Source organism: Salvelinus alpinus, chromosome 12, assembly GCF_045679555.1.
Source record: "Salvelinus alpinus chromosome 12, SLU_Salpinus.1, whole genome shotgun sequence".
Taxonomy (NCBI): domain Eukaryota; kingdom Metazoa; phylum Chordata; class Actinopteri; order Salmoniformes; family Salmonidae; genus Salvelinus; species Salvelinus alpinus.
The window spans coordinates 9539343-9552267 of NC_092097.1; the positions used below are offsets into that span (position 1 = coordinate 9539343).

General features: G+C 47.4%; 1 protein-coding gene across 4 annotated transcripts in view; it reads left to right on the plus strand.

Annotated features, from left to right (window-relative positions):
- Positions 1–12925, plus strand: part of LOC139535474 (sodium-coupled neutral amino acid transporter 3-like) — a 102885-nt gene that overhangs the window by 71998 nt on the left and 17962 nt on the right. For all 4 annotated transcript variants that reach the window (XM_071334899.1, XM_071334901.1, XM_071334902.1 and 1 more), the window contains one exon: positions 12513–12586. In XM_071334899.1, the coding sequence (XP_071191000.1) occupies positions 12513–12586 (74 nt within the window). The remainder of the gene's footprint in view (positions 1–12512; positions 12587–12925) is intronic.

The following is a 12925-nucleotide window of genomic DNA, read 5'->3' on the forward strand; positions in this document are numbered from 1 at the left end:
AAAAAGGGCCCACACCCACCTGTCCACGGAGCACTCCCAAACAGCTGGTGGGTGTCTTCAGTGCGAGCGCCAACGTAGGGGCAGTTCTCTGTACGTAGCTTGTGCCGTCTGTAGATGGATTCCCTAGTGGGGAGGCAACCATGAACAGCCGTCTGAGGAAAGTACTTCTGTTCGGAGTGTGTTGTGAGGGTCATGATGATGGGTTATTGGGGGGTCCAGGTCTGATAATTTAATTACAGATTAGGACGAGGGCTTCTGTTCGGAGTGTGTTGTGAGGGTCATGATGATGGGTTATTGGGGGGTCCAGGTCTGATAATTTAATTACAGATTAGGACGAGGGCTTCTAGCGGGTCGTTTGTGTTGTTAAGTAGGTTCTTGGTTGTTCACAGGTCTTGCCGTGCCTCCCCACTGACTACCTGGTGGCCCTGGTGGTTCTTGGAGGGGTGAAGGCGGTTTGGAGGGTCCGGTTCGGAGGGTCTGTGGGGTCTGGACTGAGGCTGGCTGGCTTGCTGCTGTGCAGGATCAGGGGTGGGGAGGGCTAAGGGAGGTGGATCTGGGTCACTAAGTAGTGGACGGAGCATAGCCTCTGTTGTTTCCTAGCGTGATGGTACTGGGGAGGTTTTGGATTCCGCCCACTCCGGTTGGGTCCGGTCTTAACAGGACCAGCCATTTTCATGCCCCAGTCCAGACGTGGTCTTTGTCCAGGACCCTCCTAGCTACTGACTTGAGGGTGGCTAACCTGCTTAGCCAAACTTCTATTTCCTAGTTCTGGATGCATTCCTTGTTAAACTATACTGTAACTATTTTTATTTTTTATTTCACCTTTATTTAACCAGATAGGCTAGTTGAGAACAAGTTCTCATTTACAACTGCGACCTGGCCAAGATAGAGCATAGCAGTGTGAACAGACAACAACACAGAGTTACACATGGAGTAAACAATAAACAAGTCAATAACATAGTAGGGGGAAAAAAAGAGAATCTATATACAATGTGTGCAAAAGGCATGAGGAGGTAGGCAATAAATAGGCCATAGGAGCGAATAATTACAATTTAGCAGATTAACACTGGAGTGATAAATCATCAGATGATCATGTGCAAGTAGAGATACTGGTGTGCAAAAGAGCAGAAAAGTAAATAAAATAAAAACAGTATGGGGATGAGGTAGGTAAATTGGGTGGGCTATATACCGATGGACTATGTACAGCTGCAGCGATCGGTTAGCTGCTCAGATAGCAGATGTTTAAAGTTGTTGAGGGAGATAAAGGTCTCCAACTTCAGAGATTTTTGCAATTCGTTCCAGTCGCAGGCAGCAGAGAACTGGAAGGAAAGGCGGCCAAATGAGGTTTTGGCTTTAGGGATGATCAGTGAGATACACCTGCTGGAGCGCGTGCTACGGGTGGGTGTTGCCATCGTGACCAGTGAACTGAGATAAGGCGGCGCTTTACCTAGCATAGCCTTGTAGATGACCTGGAGCCAGTGGGTCTGACGACGAACATGTAGCGAGGGCCAGCCGACTAGAGCATATAGGTCGCAGTGGTGGGTGGTATAAGGTGCTTTAGTAACAAAACGGATGGCACTGTGATAAACTGCATCCAATTTGCTGAGTAGAGTATTGGAAGCTATTTTGTAGATGACATCGCCGAAGTCGTGGATCGGCAGGATAGTCAGTTTTACTAGGGTAAGTTTGGCGGCGTGAGTGAAGGAGGCTTTGTTGCGAAATAGAAAGCCGACTCTAGATTTGATTTTGGATTGGAGATGTTTGATATGAGTCTGGAAGGAGAGTTTGCAGTCTAGCCAGACACCTAGGTACTTATAGATGTCCACATATTCTAGGTCGGAACCATCCAGGGTGGTGATGCTAGTCGGGCGTGCGGGTGCAGGCAGCGACCGGTTGAAAAGCATGCATTTGGTTTTACTAGCGTTTAAGAGCAGTTGGAGGCCACGGAAGGAGTGTTGTATGGCATTGAAGCTCGTTTGGAGGTTAGATAGCACAGTGTCCAAGGAAGGGCCAGAAGTATACAGAATGGTGTCATCTGCGTAGAGGTGGATCAGGGAATCGCCCGCAGCAAGAGCAACATCATTGATATATACAGAGAAAAGAGTCGGCCCGAGAATTGAACCCTGTGGTACTCCCATAGAGACTGCCAGAGGACTGGACAACATGCCCTCCGATTTGACACACTGAACTCTGTCTGCGAAGTAGTTGGTGAACCAGGCAAGGCAGTCATTAGAAAAACCGAGGCTACTGAGTCTGCCGATAAGAATATGGTGATTGACAGAGTCGAAAGCCTTGGCCAGGTCGATGAAGACGGCTGCACAGTACTGTCTTTTATCGATGGCGGTTATGATATCGTTTAGTACCTTGAGCGTGGCTGAGGTGCACCCGTGACCGGCTCGGAAACCGGATTGCACAGCGGAGAAGGTACGGTGGGATTCGAGATGGTCAGTGATCTGTTTGTTGACTTGGCTTTCGAAGACCTTAGATAGGCAGGGCAGGATGGATATAGGTCTGTAACAGTTTGGGTCCAGGGTGTCTCCCCCTTTGAAGAGGGGGATGACCGCGGCAGCTTTCCAATCCTTGGGGATCTCAGATGATACGAAGGAGAGGTTGAACAGGCTGGTAATAGGGGGTGCGACAATGGCGGCGGACAGTTTCAGAAATAGAGGGTCCAGATTGTCAAGCCCAGCTGATTTGTATGGGTCCAGGTTTTGTAGCTCTTTCAGAACATCTGCTATCTGGATTTGGGTAAAGGAGAAGCTGGGGAGGCTTGGGCGAGTAGCAGCGGGGGGGGGAGCTGTTGGCCAAGGTTGGAGTAGCCAGGAGGAAGGCATGGCCAGCCGTTGAGAAATGCTTGTTGAAGTCTTCGATTATCACAGATTTATCGGTGGTGACCGCATTACCTAGCCTCAGTGCAGTGGGCAGCTGGGAGGAGGTGCTCTTGTTCTCCATGGACTTTACAGTGTCCCAGAACTTTTTGGAGTTAGAGCTACAGGATGCAAATTTCTGCTTGAAAAAGCTGGCCTTTGCTTTCCTGACTGACTGCGTGTATTGGTTCCTGACTTCCCTGAACAGTTGCATATCGCGGGGACTTTTCGATGCTATTGCAGTTCGCCACAGGATGTTTTTGTGCTGGTCGAGGGCAGTCAGGTCTGGAGTGAACCAAGGGCTATATCTGTTCTTAGTTCTGCATTTTTTGAACGGAGCATGCTTGTCTAAGATGGTGAGGAAGTTACTTTTAAAGAATGACCAGGCATCCTCAACTGACGGGATGAGGTCAATATCCTTCCAGGATACCCGGGCCAGGTCGATTAGAAATGCCTGCTCGCAGAAGTGTTTTAGGGAGCGTTCGACAGTGATGAGGGGTGGTCGTTTGACCGCGGACCCGTAGCGGATACAGGCAATGAGGCAGTCATCGCTGAGATCCTGATTGAAGACAGCAGAGGTGTATTTGGAGGGCAAGTTGGTCAGGATAATGTCTATTAGGGTGCCCATGTTTACGGGTTTAGGGTTGTACCTGGTGGGTTCCTTGATGATTTGTGTGAGATTGAGGGCATCTAGCTTAGATTGTAGGACTGCCGGGGTGTTAAGCATATCCCAGTTTAGGTCACCTAACAGAACAAATTCTGAAGCTAGATGGGGGGCGATCAATTCACACATGGTGTCCAGGGCACAGCTGGGAGCTGAGGGGGGTCGGTAGCAGGCGGCAACAGTGAGAGACTTATTTCTGGAGAGATTAATTTTTAAAATTAGAAGTTCGAACTGTTTGGGCATAGACCTGGAGAGCATGACAGAACTTTGCAGGCTATCTCTGCAGTAGATTGCAACTCCTCCCCCTTTGGCAGTTCTATCTTGACGGAAAGTGTTATAGTTGGGTATGGAAATCTCAGGATTTTTGGTGGCCTTCCTTAGCCAGGATTCAGACACGGCAAGGACATCAGGGTTGGCAGAGTGTGCTAAAGCAGTGAGTAAAACAAACTTAGGGAGGAGGCTTCTGATATTGACATGCATGAAACCAAGGCTTTTTCGATCACAGAAGTCAACAAATGAGGGTGCCTGGGGACATGCAGGGCCTGGGTTTACCTCCACATCACCCGTGGAACAGAGGAGTAGTAGGATGAGAGGGCGGCTAAAGGCTATCAAAACTGGTCGCCTAGAGCGTTGAGGACAAGGAATAAAAGGAGCAGATTTATGGGCGTGGTAGAATATATTCAGGGCATAATGTGCAGACAGGGGTATGGTGGGGTGCGGGTACAGCGGAGGTAAGCCCAGGCACTGGGTGATGATAAGAGAGGTTGTATCTCTGGACATGCTGGTTATAATGGGTGAGGTCACCGCATGTGTGGGAGCTGGGACAAAGGAGGTATCAGAGGTATTAGGAGTGGAACTACGGGCTCCATTGTAAACTGAAACAATGATAACTAACCCGAACAACAGTATACAAGGCATATTGATATTTGAGAGAGACATATAGTAAGGCATAAAGTAATCGCAGGTCTTGATTGGGAGAGCTAGCTAAAACAACAGGTGAGACAATAGCAGCTAGTCAGCTAACACAACAACAGCAGGTAAAATGGCGATGACTAGGCAGAGAGGGTCGGATTAACTACACACAGAGCCTGAGTTCGCGGCTGGGGCCGACAGATAAACACAAATAAACAGAATGGAGTACCGTGATTAATGGACAGTCCAGCAGGCATCAGCTATGTAGCCAAGTGATCATAGTGTCCAGGGGGGAGCAGTAGATGGAACAGGGAAGCCGTCACCACGCTAGCATGCAGCGTTTAAAGTTAGTAGCGGGGGTGGTCTGCTCAGCCGTGTCGACAGAGAAACCAAGCCAGATGGCGAAAGAGGTATTGTAGAGTTTTGTTTGCTAACTGGTGCTAGCTTCGTGGCAGTGGCGTTAGCCACTATAGCCAATCGGTATCAGTGGTGATCCGGTGTCAAGGTCCAGAGTTAACAGCAAGGATCCGGTGGAGTATTGGGCTCTAGTCGTGTATGAGTGGGGTTCGGGTAAACAGCTGAGTAGGCCGGGGTCGGCCTCAGGGATAGCTTCGGTACTGGGTGCCACGGAGGGTGCAAGCCAGCCAGCTGTGAGCTAGCTAGCTGTGAGGATCAGAAGTACTGGCTCAGGGATTACGGCAGGAATCCGGCGTTGTTGTGGAGAGACAGTCCGATGCTGGTAGATTGGCGAGTAATATCCAGGCTAAGAACAGGGCTGGTGTCTGTGCATAAGGTAAAAGCCGCTAGCAGTGGCTAAAAATGACTAAATAGCTTGTAGCTGATAGCTTGTAGCTGATTAGCTGGTTAGCTACTGGAGGTTCTTGAATGCATTCCAAAGTTAAAAATAACTATCTTCGATTCTGTGGCAGAAAGTGGGTATGCTCAGAGTGTAATGTTCTGTATTTATTTTCTAAGTCAACCTTGTGTTCGGTTTCGTTGTGTTCTTGAACGTAGCCCTGTATCTTTGTGTTCTTGAACGTAGTCCTGTGTTTCATTTTTGTTCATTGATTTCACCTGTGTCAGTTAGTTCACCTGGTCACTCAGCTCATTTAGTTCAGTTCACTCTGTTTGTGTCTTTGTGAGGTATTGTTTGTTTTGTCTCTACCAAGCCTTTTCCTAGCTCGTTTGTGAGAACCAGTTATAGCCTTCAGTTTTAGTTTTGATTAACCTGCCTGTTTGCCTACCTGTGTATAACCATTGTCTGCCTGTGACCACGATTCCTGCCTTCTGCGAAGGTGAAATAAACACCTGCCGCGCTCTGCGCGTGAATCTACACCTTTTTCTCCCTGAGTATTCATTACAGAATACCTCGCTTAAAAACGGAATGGATTCAGCGGAGCTACAGCGGCGCCTAACCCAGCAAGAGGAGCGTATGGAGGAAATCTTCCATCTTATCCGCCAGCCTATCCCTACTCCTCCGATGCCAGGTATCGTAACCCATAGCCCTCCTTCATTCATACCCATGCCTGGAAAATATGACGGTTCACCTGGGATTGTCTGGGATATCTGATGCAATGCAGCAAATACATTGAGCACAACCCCACTATCTTCGCCACCGACAAGAGCAGGGTGGATTTTGTTGTGTCTCTACTCACAGGCAAAGCCCTGGATTGGGCCACCGCCATATGGACTGCCAACAGCACAGAACTCAGATCCGAGACCCATTTCCACACCCTCTTCAAAGAGGTATTCGATCACTCTCCTTCCGGTCGTCCTATAGAAGACCTCCTCATAGAACTTCAACAAATACGCAATTCAGCTGCCGAGTATGCCCTCGAGTTCCGCACCATGGCTGCAGGGAGTGGATGGAATGAGGCTGCTTTACTTACCGTCTACTGAAGAGGGCTCAACAGGGAACTTCAGGCGGAGCTGGCCTGTAGAGGTGACCTTCAGGATTTAAATCAATATATTCTTATGTCCATCTCCATCGACCACCTCATCGCCGATGAACTCTGCCACCCAGGAACCCGAAACCTTGTCTTTCCATGATTTCGTCATCCCATCCGAGTCTTCCAGAGCCCATGCAGTTGGGCCATGCTCCTCTCCCGTGTATCGAACGTCAAAGGCGGATCCAAGAAGGGCTCTGCCTATACTGTGAAGGGAAAGATCATCTACTCAGCCATTGCCCTGTTCGCCCCCCACGGAGAGATGAGAAGGGTCCCTCCACTGCCATGCAGGTAGGAGTGTCCTTATGTCTAAATATCTACCAGAAGCAATTCTCCATCCCAGTATTGCTAACCATTGGGCCTCATTCCGCACCTGACACAGAGCGTCACCCTCCGGATTGGAGTCTTCCACACCGAAACCATTCAACTCATGGAACTCTCATCCCCCAAACAGCCACTCATCCTCACACACCCCTGGCTTTGTTGTCACAACACTGCCATCTCGTGGCGACAAGGTGAACTACTGTCCTGGTCTTCTACCTGCTTCACCAGTTGTCACCAGTTGTCTCAGCCTACCCTGCAGAGCCACCACCATTGAGGACTCTGCCTCTGCAGTGCCACCTACCATACCATCTGAATACTCCCAGTACAGCAATGTCTTCAGCAAAATCAAAGCCTCCACTCTGCCACCACATTTCCCAGGGGACTGTGCTATTGACTTATTCCCTGGAGTGTCCCTACTGAAGGGCCGTGTTTACCCCCTATCTATGCCGGAAAATGAGGCAATGGAGAACTACATTGATGAATCACTCAAACGGTTTCATTCATTCTTCTTCACCGGCTGCCTCCAGCTTCTTCTTCGTTGGAAAAAGGATGGTGGTCTCCGTCCATGTATTGATTATCGTTCCCTGAATGACGTCACGGTCAAGAATCGTTTCCCTCTTCCTCTGATCCCAGCAACCCTTGAACAAGTGGGCCGCGCCAACATCTATACAACTCGACCTGCGAAGTGCATATAACCTTGTCTGTATACGTGAAGGCGACGAATTGAAGACGGCTTTTATTACCGCACTAGGGCACTACGAATACCTGGTCATGCCCTACGTCCTTACTAACGCCCCCGCTGTCTTCCAATCCTTTATGGCCAAGGTTTTCCAGGATATGATCAACCGCTTTCTCATCGTCTACATTGATGACATCCTGATTTACTCCCACTCCCTGAAGGAACACATACAGCATGTGTAAAAGGTTCTTCAACGGCTCCTTGACCATAACCTTTATGTGAAGACTGAAAAGAGCACCTTCCGTGTAACCTCGGTGAACTTCCTCGGTTTTTTACTGACACCTGGAGGGGTCAGCATGGATGAGAACAAAGTCTCCGAAGTAGGAGCCATGCTGTCTGTGGGTGGGAACACCTCCAAAATCACATCCCTGTGCCGCCTTCTCCAGGAAGTTATCTTCCGCTGAGAAGAATTACGATGTGGGAAACAGAACTCCTCGCCATCAACCTGGCCCTCGGAGTGGCACCACTGGTTGGAGGGCGCACAACATCCCTATCTCATCCTAACAGACCATCATAATCTGGAATATATCAGAGGGGCCAAGAGGTTAAACACCAGACAAGCCTGCTGGGATCTCTTCACACGCTTCCATTTTCATGTTACTTACATCCCTGGGAAGAAAAACGTAAAAGCTGATGCTCTCTCCCGCCAGTTTGACCTTCCGTCCAGTAACTCAGACCCTACACCCATTCTTCCTTCCTCTTACATTATGGGACCGGTACAGTGGGAGGTTCACTCGGCCATACAAGAAGCCCTAACCTCAGACCCAGCTCCTCCTGAGACACCAGCTGGGAAGAGTTATGTACCAGCAGCTGTTAGACCCCAACTGATGCAATGGTATCACACGTCCTTGGGGTCAGGACATCCGTGCATTACACAAACCACTGAACTTCTAGCCCGTAAGTTCTGGTGGTCCTCACTGGCATCCGGCGTAAGGGATTACGTACTCTCCTGTCCAGTCTGCGCCCAAACAAAAAGCCCCCGTCATCTCCCTTCTGGTAAGCTTCAACCTTTGCCAATCCCTCAGACCCTGGTCCCACATAGCTGTTGTCTTCATCACAGACATTCCTGAATCCTCTGGTAACACCACCATCCTTGTCATAGACCATTTTTCAAAAATGTGTCTGATTCCTCTTCCTCATTTACTTAACGCCATGGAATTGGCTGAGTTTATGTTCCATCTGTATGGGATTCCGGTAGACATCGTCTCTGACCGTGGGCCCCAGTTTGTCTCCCGGGTGTGGCGAGACTTCTGTGACCGACTGGGGGTCGCCTTCAGCCTCTCCTCCGGGTACCATCCACAGACCAACAGGCAGACAGAACGCCTGAACCAAGAAATAGGGAAGTACCTCCGCCAACAATGTTCTGCCTCTCCGCACAACTGGAGTCGGTATATGGCCTGGGCCGAATACGCTCAGAACTCACCCATGCATTCGTCGCTCCGCCTTACATCGTTTCAGTGTGTACTTGGTTACCAACCCCCCATGTTTCCCTGGGAGCCGGAGCCTGGTACTGTCCCAGCTGTCGACAACTGGTTTCGGCGTAGTGAGCGGGTACGGGAGACCACTCACCGGCGTCTGCAGGAAGCCTCTAATACCCAGAAACTCTTTGCCGACAGACGCCGCTGACATATGCCACTCTTTCACCCCGGACAGTGTGTGTGGCTCTCTACCAGAGACATCCTGCTCCGCCTCCCCTGCAAAAAGTTCTGTCCTCGCTTCATTGGTCCATTCAAGAGGGACCAATGAGGGTAGGTACTGTAAGGTTCTGTATTTATTTTCTTAGTCAACCTTGTGTTTTGTTTCTTTGTGTTCTTGAACGTAGCCCTGTCTTTCATTTTTGTTAATTGCTTTCAACTGTGTTAGTTACTCACCTAGTCTCTCAGCTCCTTATTTAGTTCAGTTCATTCTGTTTGTGCCTTTGTGATGTATTGTTCGTTTTGACTCTACTAAGCCTTTTCCCAGCTTGTTTGTGAGAACCAGTTATAGCCTTCAGTCCTAGTTTTGATTCACCTGTCTGTTTGCCTACCTGTGTATAACCATTGTCTGCCCGTGACCACGATTCCTTCTGTGAAGGCGAAATAAACACCTGCCGCGCCCTGTGCGTGAATCTACCAGTTTTTCTCATTGAGTAATCATTACACAGAGTTTGGTACACAGGGCTGAATCTTTGCACTTTCTAAATTATGACCCAACTTCAAACCTTGGGGCCTTGAAACTAACTTAATTAAAATTATTCCTGTGGCCTTCACCAGGCAGTTCAGGTTAGACGGCACAACGCCCATACGGCTCTGGATAACTGCCCTACTCTTGTGTAAGCCTTATTAAAGCTACAAAAGTGTCAGTGCTTAACCTTAACGTTGTTGACAATACAACAGAAAAGATTAACAGAATATTACATTTACTCACAGGTGGCCAAAAATAACTACCTAAATGCCATACCCCTACTAATCCACACCTCCAGTGTTCTGCTATGACCCGGTGGATCATAGCTCATTAACCCAGCGTCAACAACCCAACTTAAAGAAAACAATGGGTTGTTTGTGACCCAACTGGCTGGGTCAAAATAACTCAATGTGTGTTTGGTCCAAAATTTACCCAAATTGGGTTGTTTTCAACACAGCATTTTTTTGAGTGCTGGAATGTCAGGGCTCAACCTATGTGCCCACACTGTGGCCAGATGCTAGGATCCTTACCTCTACTGTGGTCAGTAGTCTAGGGGCCTCCATCTGGCTGCAGAGGCCGGACTCTGAGGTCTGGGAAAGGTGACGGTACTGGGAGCGCCCTCTGACCATCTAGGAATGCTGACTGGGGAATGCTCAGCTCCCTTCCTCAGGGGTCAGTGCTTCTGTAGGCAGACTGCGGCTCCTCTCTGGTCTCCCTTTCGGCACAGGGGTCTAAGAGGGAGGTGGGTTGTGGGGAAACGCTCTTTCCCAGATTACACTGGGCCAGGATTGCTGGAAGGAGAGTTAAGTCCTTTGTTATAGCCCCTCCACACACACACACCTCGCTATTGAGTTCTTACTCCAACATGATCTTCTCAGACTGTTGGCAACATCAAACATTATTAGCATTTTCATAACATTTAGAGTCTGCTGAGAAAGCACTTGCCTTTATTAACTCTCTATGCTTGAGCCCTGAGATCACATGGCTACAGTTGGTAGTTAGCCAGCCAGTCGGCTTTGTTCTAGCTAGTGTACTTCACTTTCCCTTCATGATACAATTAATGCCTTTTCAGTGAAACCTTAACATGTTTCTTTTTGGAATTATACTGAGGCAGTAATCTCAAACTGTAATTTATTTTGGTTTTATTGGCTCAAAGTCAAGCCACTAAGTGCAAGGGTTTGTCATAAAAATGTGTGTGCGCTATTCTTACATATTGATAGAGAGGAGCTGAGGCCTTCACTACTACAGTTAGTTCTGAGCTTGTTAGTTGCTATGCTCAACTAACCTCCTTTTATTGCATTGAAATGAGGCAATTACATGTCTTATTATGTACAGTTGAAGTTGGAAGTTTACATACACCTTAGCCAAATACATTTAAACTCAGTTTTTCACAATTCCTGACATTTAATCCAAGTACAATTCCCTGTTTTAGGTCAGTTAGGATTACCACTTTATTTTAAGAATGTGAAATGTCAGAATAATAGTATAGAGAATAATTTATTTCAGCTTTTATTTATTTAATCACATTCCCAGTGGGTCAGAAGTTTACATACACTCAATTAGTATTTGGTAGAATTGCCTTTAAATTGTTTAACTTGGATCAAATGTTTCGGGTAGCCTTTCACAAGCTTTCCACAATAGGTTGGGTGAATTTTGGCCCATTCCTCCTGACAGAGCTTGTGTAACTGAGTTAGGTTTGTAGGCCTCGTTGCTCACACACACTTTTTCAGTTCTGCCCACACATTTCTATAGGATTGAGGTCCGGGCATTGTGATGGCCACTCCAATACCTTGACTTTGTTGTCCTTAAGCCATTTTGCCACAACTTTGGAAGTATGCGTGGGGTCATTGTCCATTTGGAAGACCCAGTTGTGACCAAGCTTTAACTTCCTGACTGATGTCTTGAGATGTTGCTTCAATATATCCACATAATTTTGCTTCCTCATGATGCCATCTATTTTGTGAAGTGCACCAGTCCCTCCAGCCCCTGCCGTGCTTCACGGTTGGGATGGTGTTCTTCAGCTTGCAAGCCTGCCCATTTTTCCTCAACATAATGATGGTCATTATGGCCAAACAGTTATATTTTTGTTTCATCAGACCAGAGGACATTTCTCCAAAAAGTACGATCTTTATCCCCATGTGCAGTTGCAAACCAAAGTTTTTTATGGCAGTTTTGGAGCAGTGGCTTCTTCCTTGCTGAGCAGCCTTTCAGGTTACGTTGTTATAGGACTCGTTTTACTGTGGATATAGATACTTTTGTACCTGTTCCTCCAGCATCTTCACAAGGTAGTTTGCTGTTGTTCTGGGATTGATTTGCACTTTTCGCACCAAAGTACATTAATCTCTAGGAGACAGAACGCATCTCCTTCCTGGGCATATGACGGCTGCGTGGTCTCATGGTGTTTATACTTGCATACTATTGTTTGTACAGATGAATGTGGTAACTTCAGGCATTTGAAAATTGCTCCCACGGATGAACCAGACTTGTGGAAGTCTACAATTCTTTTTTCTGAGGTCTTGGTTGATTTATTTAGATTTTCTGATGATTTCAAGCAAAGAGGCACTGCGTTTGAAGGTAGGTCTTGAAATACATCCACAGGTACACCTCCAATTGAATCAAATTATGTCAATTAGCCTATCAGAAGCTTCTAAAGCCATGACATAATTTTCTGGAATTTTCCAAGCTGTTTAAAGGCACAGTCAACTTAGTGTATGTAAACTTCTGACCCACCGGAATTGTGATACAGTGAAATAATCTGTCTGTAAACAATTGTTGGAAAAATTACTTGTCATGCACAAAGTAGATGTCATAACCGACTTGCCAAAACTATAGTTTGTTTACAAGAAAGTGTATGTAAACTTCCGACTTCAATTGTTCTCTTTCCCTCCTTCCTCCAGGTTTCTTCTGACTGCTGTGGCGGTCCTCTCCTGCTATTCCATTCACCTGCTGCTCAAATCCTCTGGCATTGTGGGTAAGCTGGCCCTCGTCTTCAATTGACCTCATGCTTCAATAGTGCATGTGTAACAACACTGTAACCCGTAGAGATGGGTCACACTTGCTGAACCATTGAGAGGAGATGATGGTATTACATATTGAGGGCTGCTGCAGTGTCAAGTCACAGGGATTGGGCCAGATGGAGAAAGATATTATGGCTTGCATATTTGCCGCATTAGCATGTCTTGATTATTTTGGTATTTCCCTGTAATTCTGTGAATAGTTCCCCAATGGCCCAGCATTAAGAAAGTTTACTAAACCTTATATATTGTCCTTCATATTCAGCTATAGGGGCCTAGCATGGAAATAGAGGCCC